The sequence below is a fragment of the Strongylocentrotus purpuratus genome, unplaced genomic scaffold, assembly GCF_000002235.5.
Source record: "Strongylocentrotus purpuratus isolate Spur 01 unplaced genomic scaffold, Spur_5.0 spur5_scaffold_3, whole genome shotgun sequence".
In the NCBI taxonomy this organism is placed as follows: domain Eukaryota; kingdom Metazoa; phylum Echinodermata; class Echinoidea; order Camarodonta; family Strongylocentrotidae; genus Strongylocentrotus; species Strongylocentrotus purpuratus.
This window is the reverse complement of record NW_022145609.1, coordinates 2,291,501-2,306,799: the sequence shown is the minus strand read 5'-3', so window position 1 is coordinate 2,306,799 and position 15,299 is coordinate 2,291,501. Positions and strand designations below refer to the sequence as shown.

Below are 15,299 nucleotides of genomic sequence, written 5' to 3'. Positions count from 1 at the left end.
TATACGATACTAATCGTTTTAGATAGCTTTTAAAGCTATCAGGGATCCCCTTAACTTATGTCGATCCTGTAATAATATATAAAATGAAGTATTTGCGGTTTTTCCATGAACAATTGCAACTAACTCCCATCTCGCCTTTTATGTGCATTTTATGCAATTTTAATATTGCAGCTTTTTTTTTTTTTTTTTTTTTTTTTTTTTTTTTTTTTTTTAAAACAATATCACTATTAATTTCATTTCACCAAGGAAAGTCGCTCGTGGGCTTGATTTCCGAAGCCCACGCCAAAGCTATACACGAAATTGACTGGCGCAAATAATCTTTGAGATTGAAGAGCGCCATCTAAACGAAGAACCAACCGAATGACGATGGAAACGCCATTATTCGCAACAACAACAACAATAAATGACATTTTGTCGTGTTTTTTTTTCTTCATCTATTTTCTCTTTCATTTCATTTTAAGGGGGGGGGGGGGAAGAGAAAAAAAAGAGAAGCCTATATTTAATTTGTAAATTTGATACTCTTATATTATAAAAAAAAGAGAGAGAAAAAAAGAGAAATAAAGAAATTATCATTAAAAAGAAAGGCGTTGGTGATAATAGTCAGGTCTTGACTGATTGCCATTATAACAAAAAACAACAACAACAACAACGAAACACGCTTGCTTACATTATTTTTTATCACCTGACGAAGTGTTGCAGCAGCGCACGAAACATAGCGAGACAAACGAATATCACTAGCGATATTATTTTTGATACTACATCCGCAATGAGTAATATATTTAGCATTAATAATGTAATTATTCGTTAATATACTTAGTACATCGACAATGTCTCTATGCACGTTACATACTTACCACATTCTTTATGCTCCAAAATTTATTTGAATGAAAACGTATGCATTGTCTTGGAAATTCAGACTACACTTTGTACATTGGTAAACCAAAAACAAATTTTATACGAGTGGGTAGCATTTATGCCAGTACCAAATTAAATCAATTGCCATGTCTTTCAGGTGCTGAGCAAGATTCCCCCAAAAAATTGTTACAGCAGTTCAAGAATATTACGGAAGAAATCATTAATATGCCATTACAAAAAATATTTTTAATGTTTGTAATGCATTTTACCCAAAATAATTATGTATTGAAAATGTTGTTATTTTTTCTTTCTATCTTTGACTTTCTCTTCTGTTGCCTCTTCCTTATTTTACTTCTCTTCACTTTGACTGGTAGCCTAGTCATATCTATCTCTCTTTTCTTCTGCTACATGCAAAACTCGATATAATTAATCATTCATTCATATATAAGGCCTTATGATTTGAGAGTTTGTATTGAATTTTGTCCGGTGTATGGTAATTTTGTTGTCTAAGTCATTTGTATAATGCCTTTTTGGCTGAAAGTGTGATTTACCGTGTCTAAACAAAATCATCAACAGCAACTTTTTTCTCCGGTCATCTAGGCCCCGTCTTTAAGTTTGCAGTCTCCCCTCCCTTATGTATACAAGCCTGCGAGTGATATCAATCGCAAATAAGCTGCAATTAATATCAACTCTTTATAAAAATGGGCCCTGGTCATTAGATTAAGGCTTGCCCGCAAACAATGTATGCATATTCCTCACTCCAGGGGATGTATTCCAACCAGGCGCTATTTTATAGATACGATCAATGCTGAACAAACTACAATGAATTTCGCATCCGTGCCGGGATCAATAATTGTTTCAACCACTCGACTATGACACCTCTAAATAAATTGGTTGATAAATCAACATAAAGGCGTATCCGTGGTCAGTTTTAAGTCAAAAAGTAGCGGGCTGGGATTTGAACCCTGAGCCCTTGGATTGAGGGTCAAGTGAATAAAAAATTATATAATAGCACAAATCGTCACTATGACTGCTTTCTGATCCCAATTGTGAATACTATAAACATAAACGAAAATATGATACGCACGTTCACCCAAAGTCAACTTCAGTATACGCAAGCAAAGGATCGGGAAGAGAAGGTAAAAGGTATACTCTTCTAAAATGTATTTATTATTTCATTGACTGTAATTTAATTGACATGACTTGCTTTAATAAAGGTCTCATTATGTATCATTCGCAGAGTAGTAACAGTAATAATAACAACAATAATGATAATAATGATAATGATATAAACAAATAGAAGAAAAAAATAGTATAAAATAGCCATACTAAAAATAACTATAATGACAATAACAATGATGATGATAATAATGATTATAACAAGAAGAAGAACAAGAAGAAGAAAGACATTCTGTGTTATATATTTAAACCTCATACAGACATATTCTACAGACACATCGTTGGAAGCACATTTTATCGATATATATATAAATTGCAATTATTATCCCATGATACACACTATCTATAACTCTTATACAATAACTAGTTTTCATAGAAACCCTTGGCATTCTAAAACATATACAAATACAGCTTTCATATCATATCGTTTAAATGATATCAATTCTTTTCATATTTCATTCATATCATTATATCAATATTGCATAATTGACAAACATGAACATTTTTTCTTATAATTATAGCGCAAAATCAATTGAATAATTTCTCAGTACACTATGAATTGACAAAAATAAGATGCTTAGCATTTTTAAATGTGTAGCCCCATCCATTTGTATTATGTTCTTTCCAAATTCATATGGCACAGCTTATCGTGAGTTCCAGTTCCGGAAACAAATTCTTGAAAGCAGTGGGTCACATATTCACTGAAAAGCACACAGCTTTAAAGGTGGGTTGTCTCTTGTGCAGACCTAAAACTCTGAAGTGCCGTTAATCCAGTGGTATATTGAAGAGGTATATTATTAGGAAACTCCCAGCGAATGAAACAAAAATAGAAAATAACTTTAGACTAATAAGTCTTGAATGTTTAATTCCAAATATTCATGTTCTGAATTTGAACAAATTTTGGTACGTATTTCAAAATTATGTCGACTGTTATTACGATGAAAAACTGTGCTAGATTTTCATTTCTTACAAAGAACCTATGACTGATGAAATTCTCACATAATATCTGAAAGATATATTTTAAACAAGTTAAACAAGTGTGCAAAAGGGACTAACTGCCATTAATATGTCTTTCCCTCTGAGTGAATTCTGAGTAAATTTACATTTTCCAAAAGCCAATAATTCCCACGGGTCAAGTAAAAAAATATTCCTAAAACAATCCGATTTTATTTAAACAAGGAGAAGGGATTCATTTTTCCTTAATATACAAATGCCATGGGGTCGATTTCGCACACATTTTTGTTCCTTCATTCTCGTTTGTTTGTTGCACTAATGTACGCAGGAACAAAAAAGGGAAAATCTTATCTTCTTCAGAATCTCGTTGTCTAGATATCACATTCTTATTCATTTTATTTCAAATTCCTTATCAAATAATAAGAAAAATAGTAATAACAGACTGGTGCGGACCTAACGAGGGAAGGCTGGAGAGACGAGAAACTAGAAATTAATGTTATTTGGCCCAGCCTTACCCTAAACCGCCCTTCCCCCAAATCCTCTTAATTTGTGTTGTGCCAAACTACCACAAAATAACATATATAGTTGACAGGCAAACATATGGGTATGAGTTAAGCAGGACGGTGTGTAAGGATTGTATGCTAATATTTTCTGTGCATTTCAATTTGTATCACGAAAAATATTAGCATACAATCCTTATACACCGTCCTGTTTAAACTCATATGACCTTTCATACCAATTCACTTCCGGTATGATATCATTTATGACAAGTTAGACTATATATGAATAAAAACTATGGTGCACTGTAGTGGAACCATGAACTTCAAGAGAATATACTGCATGAAAGTTTGAGGTAGACCTGGCATAGAATTAACAAGAATCAAAACATGAATAGTACAAATGGGTAAATTATAAAAATTATTTTGAAATCTCGCCAATGAGCAACTCGGCCATTTAAGCCTTTAGATAACGTACATAATGTAAATCTACAAATAACATTAGCGCCGTGGCTAGGATTCGGATTTTGGACCTTAATGATCTATAGTCCGGTAACTTGTCCACAAGACCACAATAATTCCTAACAAGAACACTAGAGTCGCATAATCACTGATGATTAGACTTCATGATGACAACTAATGTTACATAACGTTTGCTTAAATTCCCTAATAAATTGGAAATGACAAGTAGCGATTCCACATAAGTCCATCATACGCAATAACACTATGATATTTTGATTAAAAACAAATGGTCAAAGACTTTAAAGAAATTCAAGAATTAACGCCCTTGTGACTCGAAACAGACGTCATGCTAAACGTGTCCGTTAATATATTTTCACGTATTCCATCATGAATGATATGAAGTATTAGTCCTGTATTGTTAATAATAAAATATGACCTTGTCTTTTCCCTTATCTACTTTTTTTTTTTTTAAATGTAATTTATACACAATTTTCTATACTCATATTTCCTTTGTTAATAATCGTGCTTGTTAATATTGAAACAAGTAACATATCCTAATATCAACTAGTCTTCTGTGATTGTTAATCAATGTTAATACAGGGCATCTTGGTCAAGCTGTTTGTTTAGCATTACAATTAGATTTAATTTTGAATTACAAAAACGTACTATGACACATCCAAAATTATTGACCTACTATGTGATATTTTCGCTATCTAAGTCTAAACTTGTGTGTAGCAGACTAAAGTTTGCTGCCAGTTCTTCGATCGCCAAAAATTACGTTTTGGCGATAGCCAATGGGTAGGCCTATGCATGCCCCCTGGTACCTCATTACAGTCTGCAAGTAATCGTCTGAGAAAGGTGTCTGGACATAAACACCGACACTGTCAACAACAACAACAAAATCGGATGTGACATAAAATCATTTCTAATTATCTACACCATCTCCATTAAATTTTTCAGCGAAAGCGTGGGGTAAACAGATAACAGTCACATTGACTTCACACCAGAAAGACAGCCAGGAGTGCAGGGATGATAAGCAGAGTGTAATGCAGAGTAGGTGAGACGGCATTCCCTGTACCGTCATCTACAAAACGGAGAGAAAAAAATATATAAGAACTCGTGTGAGTATTTGTCATATACTTGAAGTAAAATAATAACACATATTTTTTAAGTCAAAGATATGATAATAATAAGACATTATAATGCAAACATTGTGTTGGAAAATGAACCTAAATGATTCTCATGTCATTAGTCATTCCATGAGTATTTGCAATCCCTTTATGAAATACATTTGAGAGATTTGAATTGTATTTTGCTTGGAAATGATTTCAAATTCAAGTTCATTCATTCATTCATTACTTGAAATAAACTTACTTTTACAGATTCAACTTAAACCGACCATGGGTACTCTTATATTTTGTTTCATTGACCAATGTTTGTAGAGGTGTCATAGACGAGTGGTTTAAACACTTGACGAGAAGTGATATTTGAAGTTCATAGTTTGGATACAGCATAGCAACACAACAACCCTTACATCAAGAGCAAAACAGGTTTTGATGATAGATAACTATTCTTATAATTTTCATCATTTGTGTTAGTATTTGCAGTAGAAATAGCAGTAGTAGTTGGAGTAGGAGTAGTTATATTACAGAAGTTACCCGTTTGGGGCTCCTTTTGGAACGTCCACGATAGATTATCTTCACTCTTCTGCATCGGAAAGGGGCCCTCCGCGTTGAGAAACGTTCCAACCTCTAAAGTGAAGACGTTAAAAGGTGATAACCCAGACTCCGTCCAGATGTAAGTCATGTCGTCTTCTCTCTGTATGGTCGTGATACGTGGTGAATCAGTGGTGGGTGGATTGAAGAGGAAGCGCTCGTATCCATTATGGCGGCTTCTTGGGGGTGTCAGCATTACCGTGACAGAATCGTCGCTGACAGCGATTAACTCGATCCTCTGCAGAGCCTCTGGTCCTATAGGTATGGGGAAAATATGGACCATTAGATTACCATTAAGCCTCGTTCTCTGGTAAACGGCCATTTTGTTGTGTTGTTGTTGTTTTTTGTTTGTTTTTTTATGACGTAAGTGTAACACTCTTGATATTCCTTTATCTTAAAGGTAAAGACCAGTTTTGGAAACGCCCCCTCTCAAAAAATGAAATGGAAGCTCTTATCACCAATCATGTGGAAGAACATGTTTTGACTAATACATGATGATACAAATTTTGCCGGGAAACCGCCTACTAATTGATATATTTGGTAAATTATTATATCTGTTAGGACCAAATAGATATCGCGCACGTGTCAAGCACGGGTCGCGTAGTCCTATATACATCTTTCTGCGTACAGTGCTGTAACTTTACCAAGACTGGGCCAAATTTCTTATTATTTTGATGATTCCAGAACCTTGGAGTACACACTTATACTTATAATGCTAGATGATCAACCTTTTCTGATCGATTCCACGATGTTTCTTTCACAGTGCAATCGCATGACCAGAACTGATCTTTACCTTTAAATTATAGCGATAAGTGTATACACGTGGTAACCTTGTTGCGCATACTTGCCATTAATGTACACATTTGTATTTTAAAACCATCGCGGTTTGACGTGGCATATCTGAATGATCAACCCTTTTTGAACGATATAGAGAGAGATGTGTGTTTACTTCAGTGGCTACAGATAAAACCCACAAAATCTTTCCATCACACTTTTGTTAATTTCCCTTAATAAACAACTCTATCTTTCCCAATCAACACGATAAACTAAAATAGGAAAGACGTACACATATTCTTTTCCTGGACAATTTTACCTGCAAACGGACCAACGGACAATTATTGTACGTGTGTGCACAAACCAATTAGGGGTACAATATGTAAAAAGAGTTCCACCCTCAACTTGGGGGTATCTTCAATTTTTAATGCCATTTTTAAATTTACATGTCAGTTTTGTTATTGTTATTATTTCTATTATTGTTGTGTTTTCTTTGTATCCTTAAATGTATATATTGTTTATGCTGCTGTCAGTGGCGTAATGAGCAAATCTGCACCCCCCCCACTCTTAATTGCAGGCCCCGCTGAACGTTTTTCAAAGTGGGGACAGGGGGCGGAGCCCCCGAAGCTCAAGGTGCATTTTCAGCAACAGATGGCAGTATACGTAAATCTGAAGTATTGTCAGGGGCGGCGATCCCGGGAAAATCAGTCTATTAGTACTTACTGGCTCTATAGCTCTTAAGTCGATTCGACAACTAATAAACGTTATTTTCCCACTTTAAGACATTTTCAAGCCGCCCTTTTTTTAGGGAAGTTCTAAATTAGTATTATCTTTGAAATGCCGTTGGAATTTGACCTTTTCATTTTTGTTGGCCTACAAATAGGACATAGTACCTTTAAAGCTAATTTTAAGAGGAGGTTCATTATGCAACTGACAAGCCGAAAGTGACATCACAACTCTGAATAGTGGGAGAGTCAACGTTTTTAAAAGCTCCTTAAATTATATAGGTAGGATGCATTTTCACTAAAATGAGAATACATCTCTGGTGCGGTTCGCTCGAAATTTCATTAATTCGTGTAGGTCAATTTTCAAATTTGCTTACCAGTTCGACCGTACACTGTCGGGTTATCATCTTGACCACTCCTCTGCAATTCGAAGGAATCCGTGGCGTTCAATACAGATCCAACTCCAAATGAATAGATGGTAGCAGGAGAGAGACCAGTCAACGTCACCTCGTTTTCACTGACGTCATCACGCTGTTTATTTGGAATTAGTAATCTCTCATTGGTTGAATTATTGATGACGTAGAACTCGTATGCGTCATGTGGGCTGGTTGGAGGGGTCCATGAGAGGGTCGCTTCAGTCGTACCAGTTTGTTTAAGAGAAACGCTAACTGGACTCTCGGGTGCTACAAAACGATAATAAAATCAATTGAAAATCGTAGAGTGACATTTGCTTCGGTCGTATTCTTTAATTTAAAGTTGGGGTGAAATCCAAATATAAAGTTGACTTCTGTTGATGTGCAGGGCTGCATTATAACTCATATTTTGTTATTCAAACATCTAAATATATTTCATAGAGACGTTGGAATGAAGCTTCGCCAGTGCTGACCACCTTTTTACAATAGACCATACAATACCAAAATAGGAGTTGCTATGTCAGACGTGATGTAGCATCACCAGGAAAAAAAAGATAAGGTGGAGGTATTATATGAAATAATGCAATTCCTTTGTGAGCTTGTGCTAGGCTGGGGAAAGTTCCATACCATTGTCTCATGTTAGCTCACTCATGATTGACAGATGATGTCACAAGAGGAATTTGATCTGGAGCATTTTTTTTTAGGATGGAGCTTAGCAGGACTGAGAAAATTATTTTCTATGAAATATATTTAGATGTTTGAATAACAAAATATGAGTTGTATGCAGCCCTGCACATCAACAGGACCAAATTTATATTTGGATTTCACCCGACCATTAAGCATAATACTCACTGGACTCACGGGTGTTGAACCAAAATAAAATTATTTTTTTGTAATGAGATAACGGGTGGTGGCCTGTGGGTAACCATACAATTTGACGAGTAATGTTACTTATAATACGACATAAAATGGTTTTGTTCAAAACTGCGGATGAGAATGAGGATGGACAATTCTAAACAATTGATAAATGATTTGAAAGGAAATGATAAATACTATATGTAAAAAAGAATTGTTGGCAATTCTCATATATCTAGAAGAAAAAAAGTTTAACCCGGCGTTTATGTTCCAACTCACTTTTAAAAATTGATTTTATAATTGAATGTTAATGTTAAGATAAAAATGTGTCAAGTTATTGTCGTTTACCGCTTCTTATTTGCGTTGATGCCAGGTCCATGACTGGTCTACCACCTCTTAAAGTCACGGTAAACACTGTTCCTGGAAGTAGAATGGTCAGTCCGACCTCAGCTTCAAAGATACCCCCTGTACCCTCAATGGCATCACTTGGTTCAGCCTCCATGTCATAGAAGGAAAGTCCAGCGACAGGTTTCCATTGGATAAAAGCCGATGATGACGTAACATCAGACACCAATATCTCTCCTTCAGCAATGGCCTCTGGAAAATAACCAAGGATATACAGCATGTATACTAACTGACTATCTTTTTTACATACTGTACATATATCTAACATTTTGCTGCTACACACTGTGTGTTCGGATAAGATTGTAAACATTTCACTACGAACATGACGAATGGCAGAAGGGGAAAAATACGAAGGACATTGAAATGAAGAAATAAAAACAACAGGATTCTTATCAAATTATGAAGTAAATATATATTTATACATACATATATATATATATATATATATATATATATATATATATATATATATATATATATATATATATGGTTTTGGGTCTTTGTGCGGGGTTGGGGTTTCCTTTGGAGGGACCGGGTCCCGGGACCGGGTGTTTTCTTCAAAATTACTTGCTTCAATAATGCACAATTGCGTTACCTGTAGTAACGGTTTTAATCAATGAATTTCCAGCGCCCTCAGTAGTCCATGGTGTGACAACTATTTTGTATTTTTCTTCAGGTTTGAGTCCGGTTATCAGATGTGTCGTGTCGGTGGTGTTGGTTGGATATCCATTCACGCTTTGTTGGGATGATTTGAGAACATCCACGGTGTAGTAGTCCCATGATGACCCTTCTGCTGTCGCCCAAGAAATGTTGATGTAGGACGGACTATTCTGAACAGTGATAGATTCTATTTGAAGAAAGGTATTGAATTAAGTGAAAGTTTGACAAAATCAAGTGATGATCCGAAAATTATAGTTGGCGGTCGGAAATATAAGTTTCCTTGTGGGAACTGTGAAAAACCAGTTAAATATAATCAACACGGCCTTCTGTGTTCTAATTGTAAAAAATGGTTTCACACTAATTGTCAAGCTATCAGTTTTTCAGAGTACCGCAGGTTATATTATGAATGCCCTGATGAGAAGTGGAATTGTTTAACATGTTGTCTGTCATCTTTTTGTGACTCATTATTTACTGACGATTGTCTAGAAAAAGAAAGCCAAAGTGAGGATAGACTAAAAGAAAACTATTTTAAGGTAACGCGCGTTACACCTGAAAAGCAAGCGATAGCAAGAATAATTCAGCCAAACCTCAGAGATGAAAACACTTCTCTTTATCAAGAATTTGAAGAAAAGTTTAAAGTTAAAGGTCTTCCTTTTTTACACCTTAATGTGAGGTCTATCCTAAACAAGACATCGGAACTTAGAATTCTTTTTTAAAAGAAAAATGCTGTCTATTATTGCTTTCACTGAAACATGGTTAAACAATTCCATAAATGATGAAGAAATTGAAATAGACGGATATAAAATCATACGCCATGATCGATCCTCTGGCTCTGGAGGTGGTGTATGTTTCTATATCAGAAATTATATTGCATTTAATATTATGGATGCTATAAGTACTGGAGATACAGAATCCCTGTGGATAAATTTTCTAATACCAAGATCAAAACCAATTGTTGTTGGCGTTCTGTATCGACCTCCGAAAAACAACTTGTTTATCGAGAAATTGTCCAATATTCTTGATACATTAAAGAAGGATGAAGAAATAATTCGTTTAGGAGATACGAATATTTGTCTTCTTCACAAATCGCCACTGGCTAAAAAATATATTGACTTGTTGAGTCTTCACGGGTTTAGTCAACTCATTAAAGAGGCAACACGCGTTACACCTACATGTTCTTCTCTACTGGATCATGTTGGTTGTACCAAAGAAAACAAAATAAGTCAAAGTGGTGTCATTGATCTAGGTATTAGCGACCATTCTTTTACTTTCTGTACACGGAAAAATATTAGACTGGCTATAGGTCATCACAGGACTAATGATATCAGATCCATGAAAAAATATACAGAAGAGTCTTTCAATCTTCAACTATCTGTTGTTGATTGGTCAGGAATAACTGACTGTACAGATGTAAATGAGGCATGGTCAGTATTTCAACATGTTTTTATCTCAAATTTGAATATGATAGCGCCACTGAAACGGATTAGAATAAAACAAAGATCAAAAACTTGGGTGACTAAGAACATTCTTTCCCTAATTCAAGAGCGAAATATAGTATACAAAAAATTGAAGAAAAGAGCAAAAGATGAGACGCTTTATAAAGATACAGAGTATTAAGAAATATGGTCCAAAGAGAGGTGAAAAAGGCTTAACTCGATTACTTACAAAACAAGAAAAAAGAAAATAAACAAGATTCGAAAAGGCTTTGGCAGAATCTAAAAAGCTTAGGGTTAAAAAAATAAGAAGCGAAAAGAACAAGAATCTGTCATTAAAATTGATGGGGAATTATGTCATAATAAGATGGCCTTCGCTGATGAATTCAATTCTCATTTCATAAATGTGGCTGCCAAATTAGTAGACGACCCCCCCCCCCCCGCCTTCCAAAGACTTTTTCAGCGCAGACAATGATTGTATTCGTGATTTTTACGAAAGGAAAGGTTTACGTGAAAACAGCTTCGAGTTATTACCAATCAGTGAACAATTTGTTTTCAAAGAGTTACGTAAGTTGAATGTTTCCAAAAGTACTGGGTTAGACACAGGGGCGGCGATTTCTTTTCATGACCGGGGAGACGAAATGTGAGGGACGAGTGGCGAAATGAGCAAAAAAAAAAAAAATTGGCGGGGGGGGGGGGGGTGGAGCCCCATGAAGCTCAGGGGTTTTAGGCATTTATTAAGGTCAGGTGAGCACCCAGGGGCGGAGCCCCTGGAACCTCAAGGGTTTTAGGCATATATTTACGGTCAGATGAGCATATCTTGATACCTTATTTGTGACACTGGCACGCATGTCACTAATTGGAGTGCGGTCCAGGGGGCAGAGCCCCCGGAAGCTCAGGCGTTTTAGGCATTTATTTACGGTCAGATGAGCAACAAGGCGACCCGCCTTCGGGTCCTTGGTGGGGTCCAGGGGGCAAAGCCCCCGGAAGCTCAGGGAATTATCATGCCATTTCAGCAACATTATGTAAATCACTGGTATCGAATTAGAAATAAACCACGTTTGAATTTCATTTGGGGGGAACTGCCTCCAAAGCCCCCCGCAAGTGCGAGGGAGCAATAGTGAATGAGAGGGGTGACGTAACGGAAGTAACTACCCCCTCACAGGTTTTTGAAGTTTTGTTGTATTACAAAATTACAATCTTAGCAAAACTATTGTTAAAAACAAGCAATAGGCCTATACTTTGTTCACACTCCCCTTTTTCGGTATTTACTTGTACATTTTGAAGGATATTATGCGAAGGAGCGTAGCTCCCGAGTGAGAAGATTTTTGCATTTTTATTTGTCTAAACACTGCACTCTTGGGCCTTCCAGAGCCCAAATGTGAGTTGCAGTATTTAGTCAGTATTTGCTATACATTTTTTTTGCGCTTTTCAAATTTTGAGGGGGGGGGGGCGATCCCCCCTAAACAAAATTGAGGGGGGACGTGTCCCCCTTCCTCTCCCCCCCCCCCCCGGGATTGCCGCCCCTGGACTTAGACATGATTCCAGCTAAATTCCTAAAAGATTGTGCGAAGGTTTTATTTAAGCCTCTAAGTTACTTAAAGAACCTATCTATCTTGACGAGTACTTTTCCAGAGGATATGAAAATAGCAAAAGTGACTCCACTTTATAAAAAGAAAGATAAAACTGATGTTAGCAACTATAGACCTATTAGTGTTTTAAGCGTAGCATCAAAGATTCTAGAAAAATCGGTCTGTGTTCAAATTGAAAGATACTTCAAAGAAAATGATATAATTTATGAATTTCAATCTGGTTTTCGACATGATTATTCGACTGAAACATGTCTAATTCATTTGACTGATTATTTAAGGACAGAAACTTCCCAAGAGCGCTTTGTTGGTATGGTGCTCCTTGATCTGCAAAAAGCTTTTGATACAGTTAATCATTGCGTCTTATTGAAGAAGTTACAACTAATGGGTTTTAATAAGGCAAGTTTAGATTGGTTCAGATCCTACTTATCTAATCGACACCAAGTAGTGGCCATTCATGATATTCGTTCCAAACTAATGCCTATAACATGCGGTGTTCCTCAGGGAAGCATTGTAGGCCCAATTCTATTTTCAAGTTATATAAATGATATGTGTATTTGTATAAAAGACTTTAAACTATTACTGTACGCAGATGACAGCGTACTACTCTATTCAAATCCTGATCCTAAATATATTGAGGAAAAGCTCAGTGAACAGCTGTCTACGTGTGTCGATTGGATGACTGATAATAAGCTTTCTTTACACTTGGGGAAAAACAGAAAGCATTTTGTTTTGTTCTAAAAGTAGTTCTAAAAAGTCATTTGAATTCAAAGTGACACACAATAATCAAGTAATCAAGAGAAAAGATTCTGTGAAGTATTTAGGCATTGAGTTGGCTAGCGCAATTTCATTTTCATCTTTAGTAGAATCAGTTGTAAAAAAAAGCAAATTCTCGTCTGAAATGTTAGTACAGGTATCAAAGTTGTATGGATTTAAAAGCAAGACGTACACTCTGTTTTGCTCTTATTCAATGTTTATTTGACTATGCTAACCCTGCATAGTATAGTAACATAAACAAGTCAGATCAAAAGAAGTAGAAGATTATACAGAACAAAATGGTGAGATTTATCAACTATTCTGGTCCAAGAACTCATGTTGGCTACAGCGAACTTTCTAAAGCTGGTTTTCTTGAAGACGACCAAAGATCAAAACAACTCGTATTGCATCACGTGCATAAAATATATCATACTAGGTCGAATTATTATATTCGATCCAACTTTGATCTTGTTACTGACTTACATTATTATAATACAAGAAATAGCCGATTCAACTTTAACTTACCAGAAAGAGAAGGTAGTATTGGAAATTCGTTTTATTACAATGCCATAAAACATTGGAATTCCCTTCTCAATGGTGTAAAGGAAATAGAAAACTATGCTCATTTTAAGAGGAAATTAAAGGAATACCTATGCTTGACAGTCAGATAAGAGAAGTAAATGACATGTTATATGATTGAAATTTGTCTTCTTCTGCCGGTTCATACTTTTTCATTTTATACTTATGTTTTCGTACGTTATAGAAATAAGATAAGACATTTTCAAGCCGCCCTTTTTTTAGGGAAATTCTAAATTAGTATTATCTTTGAAATGCCGTTGGAATTTCACCTTTTCATTTGTGTTGGCCTACAAATAGGACATAGTACCTTTAAAGCTAATTTTAAGAGGAGGTTCCTTATGCAACTGACAAGCCAGGAGTGACATTACCACTCTGAATAGCGGGAGAATCAACGTTTTTAAAAGCTCCTTAAATTATATAGGTGGGATGCATTTTCACTAAAATGAGAATACATCTCTGGTGCGGTTCGATCGAAACCTCGTTAATTACTGTAGGTCAATTTTCAAATTTGCTTACCAGTTCGACCGTACACTGTCGGGTTATCATCTTGACCACTCCTCTGCAATCCGAAGGAATCCATGGCGTTCAATACAGATCCAACTCCAAATGAATAGATGGTAGCAGGAGAGAGACCAGTCAACGTCACCTCGTTATCACTGACGTCACCACGCTGTTTAGTTGTAGTGGGTGATCTCTCATTGGTTGAATTATTAATGACGTAGAACTCGTATGCGTCATGTGGGCTGGTCGGAGGGGTCCAGGAGAGGGTCGCTTCAGTCGTACCAATTTCTTTAAGAGAAACGTTAACTGGACTCTCGGGTGCTACAAAACGAAAATAAATTCATTTGAAAATCGTAGAGTGAGATTTGCTTCGGTCGTATTCGTTACTTTAAAGTTGGGGTGAAATCCAAATAGGAAGTTGATTTCTGTTGATGTGCAGGGCTGTATTACAACTCATATTTTGTTATTCAAACATTGAAATATATTTCATAGATACGTTGGAATGAAGCTTCGCCCCCCCCCCCCACCCCCCACTCAGTGTTATTTAGGGTACGCATAATGCATGTGTCCCTCCTTTTGAAAACACCCCCAAAGTCCGGTGTGTAAAGTCAATACGGGCCGGGTTTTGTGTACTACGAGCCGGACTTTGGTGCGTGAAAAGTACCCCTTTACCGGACATTGTAACACGCAAGGAAATCCCTCCGTTCACGGAGTAGGTGGGGGGGGGGGGGGGGGGGGGGGGTCGGGAAGCTTCACCAGAGCTGACCACATGTTTACAATAGGCCATACAATACCAACATAGGAGTTGCTATGTCAGACGTGCTGTAGCATCACCAAGAAAAGAAAGGTTATTGGGAGGTATATGAAAGAATGCAATTCCTTTGTGAGCTTGTGCTGAGCTGGGGAAAGTTACATAGCATTGTTCCGTGTTAGTTAACTAATGATGG

General features: G+C 36.4%; 1 protein-coding gene across 4 annotated transcripts in view; it reads right to left on the bottom strand.

Moving 5' to 3' along the window:
* Positions 1–3,258: 3,258 nt before the first annotated feature.
* LOC105442491 (receptor-type tyrosine-protein phosphatase eta-like) overlaps positions 3,259–15,299 on the bottom strand; it is a 41,734-nt gene continuing 29,693 nt past the window's right edge. For 2 of the 4 annotated variants that reach the window (XM_030996142.1, XM_030996140.1), the window contains exons 4-9: positions 14,368–14,673; positions 9,430–9,681; positions 8,778–9,026; positions 7,539–7,844; positions 5,597–5,917; positions 3,259–5,031 (exon numbers count right to left, since the gene is read on the bottom strand). In XM_030996142.1, the coding sequence (XP_030852002.1) occupies positions 4,946–5,031; positions 5,597–5,917; positions 7,539–7,844; positions 8,778–9,026; positions 9,430–9,681; positions 14,368–14,673 (1,520 nt within the window). In that variant the 3' untranslated portion in view covers positions 3,259–4,945. The remainder of the gene's footprint in view (positions 5,032–5,596; positions 5,918–7,538; positions 7,845–8,777; positions 9,027–9,429; positions 9,682–14,367; positions 14,674–15,299) is intronic. The other 2 variants (XM_030996141.1, XM_030996143.1) reach the window with 2 other exon arrangements.